The sequence below is a fragment of the Notothenia coriiceps genome, unplaced genomic scaffold, assembly GCF_000735185.1.
Source record: "Notothenia coriiceps isolate Sejong01 unplaced genomic scaffold, NC01 NC01_scaffold00009906, whole genome shotgun sequence".
Lineage (NCBI taxonomy): Eukaryota > Metazoa > Chordata > Actinopteri > Perciformes > Nototheniidae > Notothenia > Notothenia coriiceps.
The window spans coordinates 18,571-37,692 of record NW_011342607.1 but is presented as its reverse complement, the minus strand read 5'-3'; the positions used below and the strand labels follow the sequence as shown (position 1 = coordinate 37,692).

General features: G+C 41.5%; 2 protein-coding genes across 2 annotated transcripts; one reads left to right on the top strand and one right to left on the bottom strand.

Annotated features, from left to right (window-relative positions):
• Window positions 1-6,663: 6,663 nt before the first annotated feature.
• Window positions 6,664-13,303, bottom strand: msh4 (mutS homolog 4). The gene is made up of 20 exons (XM_010771360.1): window positions 13,100-13,303; window positions 12,502-12,675; window positions 12,256-12,419; window positions 12,026-12,136; window positions 11,490-11,605; window positions 11,233-11,406; window positions 10,968-11,140; window positions 10,776-10,843; window positions 10,557-10,631; window positions 10,398-10,462; window positions 10,141-10,310; window positions 9,675-9,811; window positions 9,466-9,569; window positions 9,140-9,264; window positions 8,300-8,500; window positions 8,078-8,196; window positions 7,856-7,984; window positions 7,483-7,657; window positions 7,313-7,401; window positions 6,664-7,033 (listed from the first exon to the last, which is right to left on the bottom strand). The coding sequence occupies exons 1-20, from the start codon at window positions 13,299-13,301 to the stop codon at window positions 6,836-6,838; spliced, it is 2,769 nt and encodes a 922-aa protein (XP_010769662.1). The 5' UTR covers window positions 13,302-13,303; the 3' UTR covers window positions 6,664-6,835.
• Window positions 13,304-13,857: 554 nt separating this feature from the next.
• On the top strand, window positions 13,858-15,604 carry vcpkmt (valosin containing protein lysine (K) methyltransferase). Its single transcript, XM_010771359.1, has 5 exons — window positions 13,858-14,133; window positions 14,330-14,443; window positions 14,545-14,617; window positions 14,755-14,874; window positions 14,998-15,604. Exons 1-5 carry the CDS (start codon window positions 13,877-13,879, stop codon window positions 15,100-15,102), a joined length of 669 nt encoding a protein of 222 aa, XP_010769661.1. The 5' UTR covers window positions 13,858-13,876; the 3' UTR covers window positions 15,103-15,604.
• The last annotated feature ends 3,518 nt before the right edge of the window (window positions 15,605-19,122 follow it).

Here is a 19,122-nt window from a genome sequence, read left to right as displayed (position 1 = left end):
AAAAGGGAGCTGTTTTTCGTCTAGGGGTATCAAATTTTTGCCTTTATCCAGCACCTTTTTGTTGGACACTTTTTCGTGGCAAACAAGTCGCTATTTAGGGGTAAGGGATGGGATGAAAAATATAAGCTTAGATTGTTGTTCTAATTTTCCAAATCTGCGCAGGTGACGGGACTTTGCAAGGAAGGGAGAGGGAAAGAGTTACGAAGGACAGGGTGAGAGGAATTGGAGAAGGCACTGAAAGAAAAAAACTTTTTCTATCGAAAAAAAAAACGGGGGCGCGAGTGGCCCGTTTGGCCTCGGGACCGGGAGGGGCGCGGTCGCGCTCGTCCGGGGCAAACGGGAAGGGTGGGTTGGGTTTGCTGTTTGGCGGGAGTGCTTTGGGGATTTCACATTGCATTATTTGCTTGGTTAATTGTTGACGAACAAGGATGGGATATGGTGGGCCTTGGTTAGTGTAAAAAAATTCGTTTATTAAATCACCGGGGTTCGCGGTTCTTTTCAAAATGATCCGCCGGTGCACGTTTTATCACGGAAGGGGCTCGGGCGGGCCCGGTTAAATCGCTCGGACGGAGGGACAGTGACACCCGACACCACCTTCAAAACACGTTCATGCCCCGGGAACGCACCCACGGGGAAGCCCCACATGCACAGGAATTACTCCTCTTTCCTTTTCGGTAAACCGGGCGCGCCCTTAACTAAACTGTGTATTATGGGCTACAGGGCTCACCAGTAAATGCCTGTAGCGTACTCACGGTAGTGCTACTAGCACCATTTGAGCATATAGAGGGTGGGATACTCTACTAGTTTTGCCTTATTGGTCATATGGCATGTACGAGATGCCCTTTAAGTAATCGGTCTTATTAGGGGCCGCAAAAACAATGTGAGTCAAAATGGTATCGTAATCGGATGGAGACTGAGTAAGCAAGTATTTTGGACATTTACCTTCAAGGGGGCAAACTTTGACTGTGCCCGGAGGGTGTATATTTACAAATTATGCTGCCCAAATTGCGTTGGGGTATGCTCTTCGTGGCTGCGGTTCATTTTCATAGCCGTTAAGGAGGTTAAGTTTTGCTGTCTTTCTTATTGAAAAAAAATTATTGCGAGGGCAACAGGCGGGGCTCGAGGAAAATTCGTTTATTTAAAGTTCGTCTGAGACAAGAAAATTACGTTTGCCGACTCTCTGCCCTTTGGCGACTATATATGCAGCAAGACTACGTTTCCTATCTCGGATGGCGGTGTTTGGGTGCCGACGGTTGTGGGGTTTTAGTTTGCGCAAGGTTAGGGGAAGGGTTTAAAGTATCAAACAGGTCGAGGGGAGACAAAGGAACTCCGTAGAGAGTGGATCGGTTTACAAGTGAGTTTACGCTTTCGTAAATCTAATTTATTACAGTAAGGGAAGTTCGTACGTTGCTAAGGTAAGAAAAAAAACTTTGGTAACATACCGGGGTAATTAAAAAGTCTTTTTCTTGTAAATGCGTTTACATATTGGAGGGTTTTCTATGTTATCTGTAACCTTATGTTTTTAATGTTATTTTGTATGTTCCAACTTATGAATTACTATTGGTATGGTTTGTATATGCTACAACTACCCACCTTGTTATTAAGGTTTCTTTGGAGTTTGTTGTGTTTTAAGGGGCTAAGGGGAAATTGAAAAAAACGGAAGGGAGATCAAACCTACCCGAGGTGTGTTTCTTTACGTTGCAAAAAAAACTGTTTGTGCAGGGGTACCCGATAGAGGGTCCTGGAGCACGGGAACCTTCCCAAAGACTATCATCGCCGATTTTTCTCCCTCAGGGACTCGCTGTCTCTCCTCGGGCTCAAAATAGAATAGTCTAGTGCACGTTCTCTTTTGGGGCCTGGTTTTAGGACGCGTCACTGCACCTCTCAATATGATGCCAATATAAACAAGGTCTTCTGTCGGCTCTGTACATCAATACCGACCTATGCTGACAAGTAAGTGAAGAGTAGAAAATATAAAAGGTATTGGCTATAGGGAAATGTCCCAGCAGTTTAGGAGAATGAAGGTTCTAATCTAATCTAATACATAGCCATTACATGTCTAACTCCTGATAATGACAGGAAGGCAGAAAGCGCATTATACTAATAATAATAATACTACTCATAATAATAGCAGACATTTTTGAACAATGACCACAATATCATTATTTTAATAAACCAAATATGAACAATTGAGGAAAATGAGGAAGAACTGATGATTCAAATGTTGTAGTACAAGTAGTAATGTAGTTAGTGCATAAATTACTATGGCAACAAATGTGTTCATTTTCTTCATTATTAGTCGATTTTTTTAATGCAGACATATGTTGCAGGGACTACTAGAATCATCATACTGGCGTGACTGTAAACACCAAGGGGTTAAAAAACTTTTTTTTTTTTTTTTAGAGGACATTTCAGAATATAGCGATATATATATCGTATATCGCGATATAGTCAGTAAATATCGCGATATCATTGAGAGACCATATCGCCCAGCCCTACTACACGGTACAAATTCATTGGGGTGGAATCAATGCAGAGAAAGCAGTAATCATTTGAGACACCTTATTGCTGACTAGAACCCCCTATAAACCAAACCAACTGTAAATAATTACAACTACTTGGCAAAAATGACACTGAGAAAATGGCTGTTTAGATGACGTAGACTGTATATGAATAATGAATGAGCTTACACATTTTCTTGATTATCGTCTTATACACACTCATATGATTTTTTTTCTTGCAGCACATATTATTCTATTAACTCAAACTTATCAGACCCCAGGTGGCATGTTTGATGTTAAAATAGTTGAGGTGGTGCTGCAATGTCGTATGTGGCAGAGTAGAACTCGTTTTTAAACATTATTGCATCTGGAGAGTACATTTTGCAACACACAGCAGCAATGCCTTGTGCAAACTTTCACTACATAAGAAACCATCACTTCTGTGGAAACCTGGGTGACGGCAGCATCATTGTTTTGTCAACACTGCAGGGTGGCAGCGACAGTGAGTGTCATGAAGTGGAGACCAATCCCATTCTATACCAAGGATCTGTAGCAGTAATTAGTTTGGGAGTCCGTGTCTTAAAGCAGACCTCTTTAGTAATTTGGATTAAGCAGATTACCCGTGGTAATACATTTAAGAATAACTTTCCACTGCAGGGCTTCCTGCGAACTGACAAGCTTAGCCTTATAGATAAATGATGACCCCGTTTCAGTCACACCTCAAAAACCTCTTCCACAGCACACACAGATTTACCAGGTATGTTACAATATCTAATAGTTTTACATATCTTTTTTTGAAACTGGTTTTGAACTTTAAAGCACCAAGCTCTCCCTTTAAGCGTAGACCAAAACATTATTATATAAGCTTTGAGTCTGGCAAACACATCTGATAGGCTTACTAGGTTATTAGGAATGTTTGCTTTATGCCTGTACATTTTTCTAGAGATCTTTGTATGGTAACTGTGTCAAAGGGCATGCATTCCTACACACTCAATAGGCAGCAGCGAAGGAAAAACCGATAGAAAATATGTGTTAACAGTGAGCAGAGAAATAGCTGTTGGTTAAGAGAGCGCTGTGGAAACTCAGCACTGAGTCATAACCCATGCCATTATAGAAAGGAAAAGTTTAAAACTGTTGCCGTGTAATGCATAGTGTTAATATGATGTTTTACCCGCTACCTCATTGGAAGATGCCTCGTACTAAAATGACACTACAGAAATCCCAAACCAAGTGTAATAAACAGCAGAACAAGGCTAAAAAAGGCTTTCAGTTGACTTCAGATTGTACCCATATTAAAACTGGACATAAACCAACAAGGCCAAAGTTTTTTTAAATAAGTCATTAGACATAAAGAAGCCATAGTACATCATGTACTACATACCACACACACCCTGGGTGAATTGTGTAACAACTGCTAACATGCACTGGCTCCTGAATGAGGACATTCTTTGTTATGTTACATTCATTCATTGTGTGATCCAGGAAACTTCCATGTCAGACCAAATGAAGACAAGAAATAACTCTTAATAAAGCAACATTGCTTATGGGCGTAATAATCAAGGGTGGAGTAAGTGGCGTAAAAGTTTGAAGCCTGCTTGCTTCCCTTTAGTCCCTGGCCTCAGAGAGGAAGGGGCATGAGTTTCCTTGTGCAGCCCGAGCCTTGTCCCAGCATCAGAATGAGCCCGGGGGACAAAGCCCTCTCGGGCTGTTGGCTCCTCGGAATCTAGCCACTTGGCTGGCCAGGCCTCCTGATTTGGCAGGCGTGGACAGAGAGGGAAGCCCTGATAACTATCGAGTCTAAAAAGCTGTGCTGACAGTACTTGAAAATCAGGACAGGCAGCGATTTATAACTTTAAGATGGCAAGAATTCACTTAAAAAGCAAATCAAGGGTACAGGAAAGCACAGAAAGCAATTTTTCAGGATATATATAAACATAAAGATAACAAGTTAGATTTAGATTTGGACTACAAAATCAAAATAAGACAAAGATGGTGTGCTGGTGCTAGGCAAATGGCAGAAAAGGTTAAGTATTACAACATTTGATATAAATAATAAGCCATGTAGCAAATCATTTAAAAAGGCATGATTCCACAACAAAAGAAGACTATGAAACTATATTAACTATCCGATAGTGTTACCCTTTATCAGTAAAGTTTAAATGGCTGCATGCCATAAAAAAACTAATGTATTTACAAGTGATAGATATGAAAATTGGGAGGTGGTTCCTTGAATAGTTAAGCCTGCCTGACAAATGATAATGTACAATCACAATTCCTGTAATAAACTATAAACAAGTAGCAAAGTCCACAGACAGACAGTAGGAAAACATTAACAAATCTGCTCTTCCTGAGTGTAAAACATGTTGAATCAAGTACAACTAAGACACCCTAGATAAGGCTCATCTGAAGCTATAGCTCAAGGAAATTAACAATGATGCTGACAAGATAAAACTGATACCATGTATCAAGCTCAGGCATACATTTAAAGACTCGTCATTTTTTCAAAGTGGGGCAATTAGGGTTCTTGAAGGATTTCAAAGATTCTCCAGAAAATACTTTCATTCAGCATCAAAGTTAGATCAACAAACTACACATGCATTAGGACACAGTGTGACATTTATATTCACATATGTACTAATTTCTTTATTCAAGGTGTAGTAAAGCTAATAACCTAAGTATTGTTCATTTAAATACCAAAAGTAATAACACCACAACTGGTCTTAGATTTCCATTGAGCCTCCTCACAATTCAACAAGAGCTGTTCAGTGTAGTTGAGTACCAAATGTCCCAGCATGCTTCGTCATGTCTAATCGCCGGGGCCGGCCTTGTGCTCACTACTGAACCAAGATATGTAATGGCAGCTGTTCTTACAGTAAGAAATAGAGTACTTGTGGATACAGCAGCCTGCAATCACAGAAATAGCAGAACTGATCTAGCTACAGCGGTTATCTTCCGTGCTAGCCCAGATTAGCTTATAAATCACACGTTATAATGGAATAAACCATAAGAGCATAAGAATAGTTACACTTTACCGACATTATTAGCACAAAAGTGGGGGCTAAATAGTGGTCTCGGACATGGCTACAAGTAGTAGTAGTTGTATTATCCACACGGGAAAAGGCTTGCCTCTCAAGTTCGTCTCAGAGTGGCTACAGCTCAGCATGATGAATGGGCTAGCTAACATTAAAGCTAACCAACTAACGTGAGGCAGGTACTAACGTTAGCCGACCAATCCAATTATTGGAACAGAGGACGACTCCACATATAGACTGATTAAGCTATCATATTAGCAGGAACAATTGTGTTTCCTTCCCACACACTCAGTCCGTGTGGAGGCGTGGACCTCTGCCTCACGGGCCTCGCCTCGCTGGTGACCCAACCTCCCTCTCTCCTGAAATCTGTGACCCGGTTTGCTGCTTCTTTCTTCCGCTCAAGTCCTGAGGGCCGTTCCAAGGCCTGGGTGAGAGCTTAGCCGCGGTGAGACCGGAATGAGCGGCCTGTTGACGGAATACACATGATACCAACTAGAACAGCTAATTGAGGCATACCTGTAGCTTTAGTTTGCTGTTCCCGTGGCTGGTGGTTAAATGGCGTTGTTCTGCGTTGACTCTGGCAGACTCCTGACTTCCCAGGGCAGCTCCAGCCTGGCTTTCTTCTGCGCTATCCGTCACACTATCTGCCGTTTCTGGTTCGCGGGGGCGGGTCATACTCAGGATGCTTTGGTGCGCTTGTTTTGTGACTCCGGGCACACCGTTCGGGGCAGCTAGTAAGCAAGGCTAAGTAAAGAGATATGCCCGCCTTTCCAAGACAGCCTTTGCTCATGAATCTTACTTTCGACAAAAGCAAAGAGGGGAGTGGTCATTCCACTTCCCCAAAGTCCATAAAACAGCACTACAGAGAGCACAGCAGTGGTATTTAACCAGCCACACTACTTTCATTTCAGTTACATTTATCTGTGGTATCTTGTGACCTAACGACAATTGATTTTCATTTATTATAATAGGGAAACAACCGTATTTCTTAAATAATTGAAATTAAGTTACCTTTGTCTACAACATTTCACATTACATGTATTACAAAATGAACAGTTGTTATTATTAAGCAATACACCAGAGGCCATCATTTACAGTAATTGTACAACAGCTAAAGGGCGTTGTTGGACACAAAGTGGATTATTATTGTTAATGATTGAGAGACCTAAAAACTGAAAACACTGGCTTCAAAGGAAAACCATTTAATATCAAATAAGTCAATCTTAAACACTATATGTGAAGTAATGATAATCAAACACTGATATTTTCTTTTGTAGCTATTACTGCATCAGGATGAATCCGTTATTCCTCCTCTGTGTCCATGGACTCTGAGGGCCCTGCGGCCTGTAGCTCTGCCTCATATTGCTTCTTCAGGCCCTTCAGATACATTCTCAAGCTTTCGGGGTCAAGTCTGGAGTTCCTGGCAGTCTGCATGAGGCGGGTGGCCAGGTGGTACACAGCTCTCTGCCTCTGTGTTTCCGGATCACTGTGATGTTTGGCCTGGAGCAATAATAAACCACATCATTAGGGTATAGTCTCTTTGCTCTGATGTGAAGCAGGATTATTCATTGGACGCAAAAATATTTGTGCTGACTCTCATGTCAGGCCAAGCCAAGCCAAAGCATTTGACTCTCTCAGGGTCAAATATTTGTTTATGGTAAATGAAAGCTTGTTTTACTGTTGCAAAATGTAGCTTGTGCTGTATAAAATCATGTACTGTGAATTAAAGGGACACATAAAACGTTGAAGATGGCAAAAGCAAATCATCGTGAACCATACCAGAAGCTGCTGGCTAACTTTGGAGGCAATTATTTTTGCCTCTTGAATTATGTTTGAAGGAAGTGCAGTCATTTCTGCTGCTCTCAGACCTAAGGAAGCAAAAACAAGCAGTGAGAAATGTCTTTGACCAGTTTAATCAGGATTGTATTCAGATTTTACAGACTCAGTACCATAGTGTCTTTCTTCAGAGCACCCTCGATTTAGCAGGTACGTGTACACCACGCTCTCTGCCCCGGTGTCCCCACTGCGTGTGTGCTGAACCTCCATGTGCTGGTTCTCCACGTTGGGATAAAGAGACTCCAGATGGCAGAGCTCCAGATAATGTGTTGCAAACAGAGTGAACGCCTGCAAACACCCAGGACACAGCACACCTTAAAGAATCAAACACACGGTATTCCTGTATTGACTTTACCTCTTTGTTGTTGACCTAAGAGGTGTATCTCACAGACAATAGAAAGTTGTTAATAAAGCGCATAGGAATCAGATTTTTCTGGTTCCCATTTGAGAGGAAGGAATGTCAGCGGAGGGTTGTATGCATACTACCTTGAGGCTAAGGAGGAACTCGCAAACTGTGTGGCAGATGCCGATGCCTTCCTCAGCACTGGTTCCACGCCCCAACTCATCTATGATGATCAGGGACCTGTCACTTACATTGTGGATTATGTAAGCGATCTTTGGGGAGTAAATATGTAGTCAATCATTATTTCATTATTTATTTTGCTCTTAAAGAAAGTGAGAAGCCCTAATGTTAAAATACAAACATACCTCCTTCATTTCCAACATGAAGGTGGAAGAGTTTGTTTCAAAATCATCATCCACACCTATCCTGGTGAAAATCTGATCAGCAACACGAAAAGATGCATACTCAGCAGGGACAAAGGAACCTGGAATACAAAATAATGTAAGGGCGTTACTCAAAAAGTCAAATCAAATCCTGGCACTGTGCCGCTCCACATTCCTGCGAGGCTTTAGAGGTTTGCTGCTGACCTATCTGAGCCATGATCTGACACAGCGCCACCTGCTTGAGGTAGGTGGATTTGCCGCTCATGTTGGGTCCAGTGATGATGACAAAGTTGCTGCCCTCGGAGATGTAGCTATTGTTCGATACGGGCTGCTGTCCAACAATCCGCTCCAGAATGGGGTGACGACCCTGCTTGATGGCCAGCGTGTCTGTGAACTCTGGGCGCACTGGCAGACGCAGCAGAAAGAAAAGGAACAATCAAAATTACCTCTACTTGTTAGTATGTTGTTTACATAATAACTCTCTTTCATGCATGTCCATGGGATGATGCCAGTAAACTGTGAGTTAATTAATGTGAATTCATCTACATAATTCAATTCTTACGTAAGCTGGTTGTTTAACTGAAAGGTTTGTGACAGGATAATAAAGCAGATTTTTCAAAGAGGAGTGTGCATTGGTTACAGTCAGTTAGCTCCTCCGCTGGGGGGATCTGTCTTGGTTAATACAGCGCACCAGTGCACACTTATGTAACAAGGGTAATCTGAGTACAGGCTGGCTGGGATAGAGGGGGGCAGGCAGTCAGCACATGTATATGGAGATACACTTTCAGACAGCTGAGGCCCAGCGCACACCACCCACGTGGCTGATCGGGCTGGTGCTGCCCACGACCCCACCACAAAAAAAGACCTGATGCCAGCAGAGCTGCCAGCTCAGTGGAGCAGTGTCTGACTGTTGTGTGTGACGTCGGCTGGGTGCTGACTTTGTGCACATAGCACTCCTTAAGACAACAGATCAGCATCCGGAAAGGTTCATTTGACAGTTTGACTGAATTGAGATAGGTAGTTGGTTCAGTGATTCATACTAACCATAGTCTGAGATGGTGCATGCGTTGGCCAGTGACAGCAACATGTCCAGCATGGAGACAGCATCAGAGAGCTTGTAAAGGCAGTGGATGTGCTCGTGGACAGTGCTTAGCAGCTGACATGTAACCCTGTGTGGAAGACAGCTTAGATGCTGCAGGGGAATAGTACTGAAGGAACATTTGCTAACAAACAGTACCCTCTGGTGGACAAAAGGTAGAACACAATAATTGATCTAAATAAGCTGTTAAAATGAAAACTTAGACAGTGCCCACAAAACAATACATTACTGTGAATGTTTGGTACTAGTGATATGATCATGATTTCCTCACACATAGGACATATGGAAGATCTCCCTCAGGGCCTCATCACAGCGGTCATTCATCTTCATCAGGTCAGCAATAGTGAAGCCATAGTTGTTCTTGTGCTTGGTGACCTGCGGAGGCAGATGTTGAAATCAAGCTTTTGTGTTCTTTCAATAGTTAGATATAGCATTTTCTCTGTTCTTAGTTAGCCTGTTAACTCTCTAACTTGAGTGGACCTTGATGAACTCAGGGGGGAGTTTCCCTTCAGGCAACACCAGCCCTTCAAGCTTCATCTGGATGAAGAAACCTCGAGCTGTGCTGAAGCTGGTACGCATCGGCAAACCGTATTTCTCCCCCGACTGGTTCACCAGGCCTGTGCAACATTCAAAGTGTTTTGTTGTTAAAAAATGGAAAAAGATTATGGCAGAAAATACTTTATTCAGCCTCTCATATATAGTATGTAGAATATATATGTATCATATTAAAATGTATATATTTAGGTTTTGGGCTGTCAAAACATTCAAATAAATCACAATGGACCTTTAAAATCTGGAATGGACATGTTTTAGTATGTTTTTTTTAAAGTATGGACCGAAACAAATAGAGAAATATTTGCCATATAATTATGATGAGAGGTAATAATGAATAGTTGCAGCCCTAATTGTAAGCCAAATATATCAACTGAACAGCCAAACGACACACCTGCAATGTCGTCCACTATCTCAGTGTAAGCTCTGCGTGCGATGTCGAGGAACTCGTTGATGTTGGGGCGGACAGCATAACACTTCTGGGTGCGCATGTTCAGGCTGCCCTTCAGGTAGGTAGTATCCTCATTTATCACTGTCTTGATCTGCGCTAGGATCATGTCAAACCTGAGGATAACTCAAAAATATTGAGTGTAAGAAGTCTGTAGTACATGATGGCAAATGTATATCAAACATAGTCACAACACTCGGTACCTGTTGTCTTCCAGGGAGGTGCTGTATGCCTTGAGCAGAGCTGTTTTGCAATTCTTTAACACCAACTATTCGAAAAGGGAAAATGCTTCAAACTTAATATTTGCCTACTTCATCATTCTCTAAATGGGTATAGAATGATTTAAAACCAATTTCACAAACCCGTAACCGTGGCACTAGGTCTAACGTGTGTTTCAGCTGAATGACGTGAGTAATCTTTGCTTCAGCAACCTGAACCTGCAGGAATACAGAAACAAGAACTGATTTGTTAAAAGACAGACACACATTTCTCACATATTTTGGAAATTTAGTTAGCTAACATTTTCACACGCATTCCACTGCTATGAAATCAGTTTATACAATCACAAACACTGAAAGTACCGTTTCCTGCTTTGGGATTTGGACGAGAACAGAGAGCAGCTGGTCAATGTCAAGGAAATGACCTATGGCTGTGCAAAAGAGCAGATATTGAAAAACTGTGTCATATTATTATTATTATTATTATATTCCCATCTTCAGTATGCACATGAATCTTTAATGTATCAATAAAAAGCATTTGTGGTTATTCCTGACCATTCTTCAGGCCAAAGAAGAGCTCCTCGTCCTGCAGCAGCTCTTGTATAGTATCCAAGCGTATGTTGATGGTGTCCACATCAACCAGAGGCTCCAGAATATTGGAGCGCAACCTTCTAGCTCCACCAGGCGTTTTAGTGTGGTTAAGTACACCTAAAAGAGTATGCTCGCTCCTATACACAGATAAGCAGACAGATCACTTAATGCACATGATAATAAAAGCACTACACACCTAAAAGATGCTTTGACAGTCTCGTCCTCTTACCTGTGGTCTCTGTTATTGACCACCAACTCCAAGTTAGTGGCAGATGCTGAGTCAATCATTGCTGTCTGCTCGCTCCCTTTAAAAGTCACTTTGAGAGACTTGGCAGCGTAGACAGAGTTCTGGATGAACTCCAAATATTTCAACAAAGCAGCTGCTGCAGCTAGGCAATAATACCTGAAAACATAATGACATTTGGTAATACAAAAATATTGTTACAGTACATCTGCTTCTATACATTAATGTACTCAGTAGCGTACTTAGTTTGCACTTCCATGATGACGGTGCCAAATTCTGGAGCACACAGCTGCTGAATGTACTCCAGTCCTTTCCTCTCATTAAAGTACTTCCTTTGGATAGCAGTGAAAGCTACACCCTGACAAACAAACATAATAATATTGTAATAAATATAATAATATGATAAACACCAATAGTACGTCACAATAGCAGCTTTAATAACACATGTGAATAGATGGTACCATACAGAAGAGGCAGCAAAGGGTGAGGCAATAAGATTTGATTATGGATCGCAATTAAATAAATCTTTCATTGTAAATATCCTTGGAAAGGCTTTTTATTTTTGCACTCATCGTAGTAAAATGAAATACATTAGTGGATACATTAAAGCGTTTTGTTTTCTAACAAAATCCTGGGAATCCAATAGGTTTTAGTGCCATTTAAACATATTTTTATGATTGTCAGGATTACATTCTAAATCGCGATTATTCTGGCCTAAATGTCGCATAAAATCTTCCTATTGTCCCGTGCCTAGTATGAGTGTATTCTGCACAGGTACCGGGAAGTTCTCCGTGATGAGGTTGAACAGCTTGGTCCCTTTCCCCTTCTCACTGGCTGTGTCTGGCATCAGTATTTCCAGTGGCACCAATATGTGCATTTTGGTAATGACCTACAAGAGAGTAACATATGAGTGAGACAAGAGTTTCTTCTATTTTAAGAGTCTGTGCTGAGTGTAGCAATGATTTCCAGCCAATTAAGCATGTAGGTTAGAGCTTTTGACAACATTACCTTGGCATACGCCCCAGTGTCTGCAAACTGGGAGAGTATAAGCTCCGGGCATTTCAAGTTGAGACTAGCAAGGCCAATCTCTCCCCTGGCCAAACCGCGGCCTTCAACCACCGCAACAATCACAGAGGCACCACAAGTTGACGTTGCAGAGGAACAGCTTGTTACTGCAACCAAAACATTAATTAGAATTAGAATCACAGCTTCAGTCATGTTGACATGGTCAAACAGTATCTGAGTTTAAAGTACCAGTGTGATCAGTCAGTGGTGTCCGTGCTGGGTGTGTGCCAGGGGCCCCAGCAGACCCCGGGGTCCTCCTGAGTTTCGGTGGTCCTCCACGGCTGCGAAGGGAGGAGCTGTCCGAGGTAGTCGCAAGAAGTGACGAACTGGTCCTGTCTAACGTGTAGCTGTGATGGAGCTGACCTTTTTCAAGACAAATATAAGTACTTGAATGGAAATTCAGCATATTTGTCGTTGAAATGTCTTCTGTCCAATAACAATAGCTTCAAATTCATGTGACATATAGAATACCATTCCATATTAGATATTATTACTATTCTCGACAAATAAGAAAGACCTTTTGTATTTTATTTTAAGGCATACTTCATACCAATAGAAAATGCAGCTTTTTTAATTGAAAAGTCTCTATGTATTTCATAAGCTTCCATATATACTGTAACCCATTGACCAACTGTAAAACTACACAGGTAAATCAGGATACACTTTTCAGGATTTCAGTGTTTTTTTCTATGTTAAGACAGTCTTTAACTTCATTTTTAAGGCCATTTTTGTAAAAGTAAAAGAAGCTAACATTGGTGCTAGCTTAAACTGCTACGGCTATCCTCACCTGAGGCCATCCGGGGGAGCGATAGACCATGGCCGGAGCTCGAGCTGCCTTCACCTAAACTCTGATGGGATGAACTGGACGAAGTTGAAGGCGGACAGTACGAGGTCGTTTCATTCGGCTCGCTTCTGTCCATTGGGGACACCCCCCATGTTTCTCTACATTCTGGGGTGTCACCTACCTCGTCTGTGCTGCTAGAAAACATTTAAAAACCTGGTAAAGGCAGATGAAGAGACCTAAATTACCAAACGTATTAATACATGTTTTAAACTTTATGTTAGGAATAGCAAAAATAAATGTGGATTGGAAGAAGTCCGACCGGAAGCTTCCAAAACCCGCCACACCGAAAGTACGATGCACGAACCAAATCAGCGCGCGATCATGTTAGGTCCTAGCATGCAGCATCATCGGGTGTCAGTCACGATGGATTGTTTAACCAAGACTACTGACTGACTTAAATACATATGTACATCAAATATGAAATACACACAAGACATTGACATCGGTGGGACATAGGTACATATACAGAGTAAAACAAATACAAAGAGGTAAAGAAAGTGATTGAAAATATATTTGTCAAACACCCATTTGGTTTTGATTGCATTCATATTTTTTTTAAGTGTTGCCATATTGAGAATGAGTGAGTAGGCTCACATCACTGTTTCTTGTTACACAAATAGTTATCTTGTAATAACATTCAGTAAGTGCACTTTTTTTCCTGCTTTTATTCTGAAAATAACACAAACCGGAAATCACCTACTTGTTCCTGCCGCTGCCAACATGGCGGCTGATGCAGAAGAGGGTGATTATTTTGTGAGAGAAATTGAGAAAAACGACGGCTTTTCCCTAAAAGTGAAGCAGTGCTACTTGGGAGATGTTGGCTGTGTTGTTTGGGATGCAGCTATTGTCCTGGCAAAATATTTAGAGACGAAGCAGTTTTATGATCCGTCCTCAGGAGTGAACGTGTGGGCTGGGAGGACTGTGGTGGAGTTAGGAGCTGGGACAGGAGTTGTTGGGCTGATGGCAGCAACACTGGGGTGAGAAAACTTACTTAGAATCAGAGTTATTATGATACCTAATTGTTTAAATATTATTATACAAGTGTTTTACCTCCAACGTGTTGCTATTCAACAACGAACTAGCTGCTCTCCCCCTCCCCCTTGCTTTGGAGTTATGAACTAATAACAAACAGAATAGTAATATATTGTTTTGATTGTGTTATAAATCCCATAGAGCTGACGTCACTGTGACAGACCTGGAGGATTTGCAGACCCTCCTGAGGTTGAACATCCAGGAAAACCAGGCACTAATCAAAAGTGGATCAGTTACTGCCAAGGTACTGAAATGGTTTGTACTTGAATTTTGTTATTTGTATTTCAGTCATATAACCCAATGTGATGTTCAACACATTGCAAGACAACTGCTTGATTTCTGCTCTCCTTAAAAAGGGGTGAAGATGTGTCTGACTTCCGACCTCCCCCACATTATGTCCTTATGGCTGATTGCATCTATTATGAGCAGGTAATTTACTTTTACTTTGCCCTTAAATCTAATTATGAATATTTATAAAATTGTGCTGTATCACTTTCATTGCAAAACAGAACAAACAACTGTAGCACTGTATTTCTCTTAGTGACTTATAATACATTTCCACACAGTCTATTGTTCCTCTGGTGGACAGCTTGAAGCTGCTCTCGGGGCCAGAAACCTGCATTATTTGCTGCTATGAGCAACGCACAGAAGGAGTCAACCCAAAAGTGGAGAAAAAGTTTTTTGAGGTGAGTGACGAACTGTTTGTTCCATTTGTAAATACTTATAAACAGGTAATCAAATAATAATATGTTGAAATGTATGTCATAGCCTCTCAGTAAATCATCATGGTCGTTTGTGTTATCTTCTAGTTGCTGCAAAGAAACTTCAACTGTGAGGAGATCCCTTCAGAAAAGCAAGACCCAGAGTTTAGTAGTCCAGACATCCACATCCTGCACATCCGGAGAAAAGCCTGAGTTTGTGTCTACAGTAATCAGTATTGTACCCTAATACCCTATGGAAATCAGACTTCAATTTGTACCTGTTTTATATTTAATGTATCTTCATTTCTGCACTCGCTTTAACATTTTTTTAAGGAAATATATGTTTTGGATATATCACTAAAGAATGTGCTTGATGATTGGAGAACACTTTTTTTTTTTCAAAGCGAAACCATTCCACTTCAAAACACATGAAGATAATATCAGGAGTTTCATATGTGTGTTTCATTGTAGGGCTGTGAAGGTAGATGGCAGACATGGGCAAGCAGAGACATGAAAGACTATGCAGCCTATCCTTAATATAAAATGAGTTGTTTAAGCTAGACTAGATCACAAATTGACCACAATTAAACCATGGTTTCTTGGTGATTGTTTGGATTTTTGTCTCGCTAATCTTGTAAATGTAAAAGACAGTGAAAGTTTGAGTTTAAAGCTCAGTAAACTGCAGCAAAATAAAAAATCATTAGACTTGCTGTGATTTTGGTTTGGACTGTCCTTTTCTGATGTGAATGGTTCAATATACATGTTTGTAGGTTATAACATTAGGATAATACGCAGAGTCACAAATTAGATTGATATAGTTAACATTCCCCTAGAATGAGCACCTGAGGTATGTCAATTCAGACATTACTGATTTGGAGCACTAGGGGGCAATAGTTGCCTTGAGTAAATACAAAGTATTTCACTTTGAGTAATGTTAAGCCTGTGCAATGCAACCTAGTAGATTATGACTACTAGTGAGGACCAATTGTTGTTAAATTAAAACAGAGTTAATTTAGGTTTTGAAATGTTATTTTTACATTTTTATAACTTTTTACATTTAGAGAGGTGGGAAAATAAATAATGACTAAAACTCCCTTATCCATATGTTTCTAGCTTGCCCAGTTATAAAATCTCCTAAAAAGCTTCTGCCCTGCCTGCGAGGGGAATTCTATCCCAAGCCCCAGATTAGCTGAAAGATTACGGCTCTTTTTCAAGCATAAACCATGAAGTACGCCCCGCACTCCCACAGGCATGCAGGGGCCCCTCACAGCCTTTCATGCTGCACTCTGTTTACACAGGAGAGATGCAGTGTAATGAGCAGGGTGGCCTCCAACGCTCACACCAAATAAAAATATTAATACTGAAGTTGACGGGTGAGGTTGACACTGAAGGTCCTAAAAATACCAAAATTACTTTATAAAAGATTGCAATGTGGACTCAAGTTTGGTTATGTACTACATGCATTAATGTAATGCTCAATATTAGTGCCATAGGCTAACCTGTTTGCCTGAAATCTGCTGACACTGTACAGCAAACATCTGCGAGCCATGAATATTCCTGAATTTAATGGTTACATTTTTTATTAAAATCGAACATTTCATTATCCACCTTGTGCGTTGTGTAAAAAGATCATTATATAATAATATATAAATACTTAAAACAGCAGATGCTTTAGCAGTGTGTAAAGGTAATTAATGGTAAATCATCATTGTTTAAGTACAGCATTAGGAGACGTTTGCTCATCTGAAAACACGTACAGACACAAATAAAGTCCCTCCTGTCCCAACTGATATATTCTTTATCAACAAATTCCCCGTAGAGGCTTGGGAATGTAAGGAGGCGAAACAGAGAGGGATGAATCATGGTTAAATAATCTAAACCCTGGATCCCTGTTGACCTAAATCAATGATATGGCCTAACACAAAAGGGATAAAGTAAGATTCATTGTCTTTATTCTCATTCTCTTTTACAGATACTTAAATTAAAGCAGGTCATTTAAGATGATCACTCCCTGTGGCCCTTATCTGCCCTCTCACTTCTTCCAAGTCCAGCTGGGCTGCAACAATCAGACCAGGATATACGTCCGGCTAATTAATTTGCTTTAAAGCTGGTATTAAGTTCATGTCCCCCATGTGTCGAGGGCAGTATTCAGGGGGGATATTGGGGAGATTAGAGGGGGATTCTGTGTCAACATTTCATCCTCCTCCCCTCCCTTAGCTCTCCCAGTCAAGCCATTTATAATATGTTTTACAGTCTCACCAGTCCTATCTTCTTTATTAAAATGTTAACTTGAAATACTGTAGTTATATAATTTTGTGGTTGGCTAATTAGACTAGCACTACAGGGGAATACAGGAGGCTAAATGAGGACAGCCCACAGTGAAACCGTTACAGTTTATTCCATAAAAGCGATACAAATGCATCACTGGCATATACTGCATGCACCAAGACAGAATGGGGGCGTGTTCTGCCAACAGATGGTGCTATTTGTAGAAATAACTCTTACCTGTAAGGAAAACCTGCAGTAGGCTGAAAAGTTAAAGTCGTCATAAATAGCTGAAAAAACCACAAAGTCCCCTCTTTTTGACACAGGCAGTTTATTGACTATGGAATGATGATGACATTTGTTGGAGCTCTTACTATGATCTTTGAGATTCATTTACAATATACAACCAGACATATTTAATTTCTACATAGATATCCTGGTAAATAACATCTGCATAGACTCTGTAATGCACCTGCACCCCCCCTGGTTCTTTGAAAACACGAGGGAGCAGTGCAGCGCCCCTCCAAACCAGCTGGGTGGAGGAGAGTCTGACTCCAGGCAGCCTGTTTGGTGTGTGCACCACTCTGCTGCATCACAGCCAAGTGACACAGAAGATCCTTTGTGTCTCCATCCTCACTGCCTGGAGCCAAGAGACACTGTTCCAGAAAAAGGAAGACTAATTTTCTCGCTAACTATTAGGGAGTGGCTTAAGAATAGACATCAAACTGGGCTGATTAAAAATAGAATAATAGAAGAATCCGGCATGAGTGTGTAACTTCTCTGATCCTGCAAAGGTGCCTCACAGCCCATTTTAGGCACACAGATCACATTACAAACGGGGCCTTTATGCTGCACAAAGGGCTCTGTTCCAAAACAAAGCAGGTGATTCGTTTTGCAGCTTCTTCCATAATGAGATGCAACAATGCTAATAATCTGTGGCACTGTTGTTCAAAGGATTGAGAAGCAAGCGGTGGTACGGTGCCAGTGAAGCAAAGCCCGACAGGACAACTAGCTTATAGAAACACAATGCTGACTCAACCCCCCCTCACCCTAACCACTCCCACCCCCCTGCAGGGGACAGGAGGATGGATGGGGGTGCTGTTAGGACAGCTGTGCTGCAGTTGAGAAGGGACACACAACCAGTACTGTGAGAAAATGATGCACACTCCCCACCCCTTCAATTCATGACAATACAGCAATATTCGACACACCAAAGATTGTTTATCTGGATATTTAAAGAGCATTTATAACCCGTTGTAGTCTTTGTAGGCAGCATTAGGCTTAACTGTTACAATAAACTATGGGTATATGGTCAGTGATGAATGGAAGTAACGTGGTATCAGTAAAAATGAAATAGTGTATTGATCCCTCACTTGAAATACCACAGGTTATGCGGCAACTTGCCGGTGACTGCTGTCCCTGAGGCATTCTAGTGCAATGATGTATTTGTCATCATTAAGATGGGTGGCGGACCAGCACCGAGGGGAGAACTGCAGAAGGGAGGGTGAAGCGCGCGCGCGCGCGTGCGTGCGTGTGTGTGCGTGTGTGTGTGTGTGTGTATGTGTGTGTGTGTGTGGTCTTTTCCTGAGTCATTATATCTCAGTAGTCTGAATCTAGTGTGAGCAGCAGCGCCTGACTTGCCTTAGATCTGAGGTTTCCTCCAAAACTGTTGTCTAATCCAGACGCAATGTCACTCCAAACACTGTCTCCACTGTAATTACAGCGCTCCTGTCAGACATACAGATGTAGTCAGTCATGGAGCGTGGCAGTGTGGTGGCAAGCTGCTGAAGGAGGCCTTTGAGGTTGCTCTGCATGGATCTCTATCATTGTATCAGTCCTTGTGTGAAGGCTGCGAATGAATACATGTGTGGCTGCTGGACACTGCTGCTGGGTGAATGACTCCTGTCTATGTTCAACTTGGCATTAGAGTCACCTGTTTATGTGGGTATTGAGGTTATGTTAAGCCAA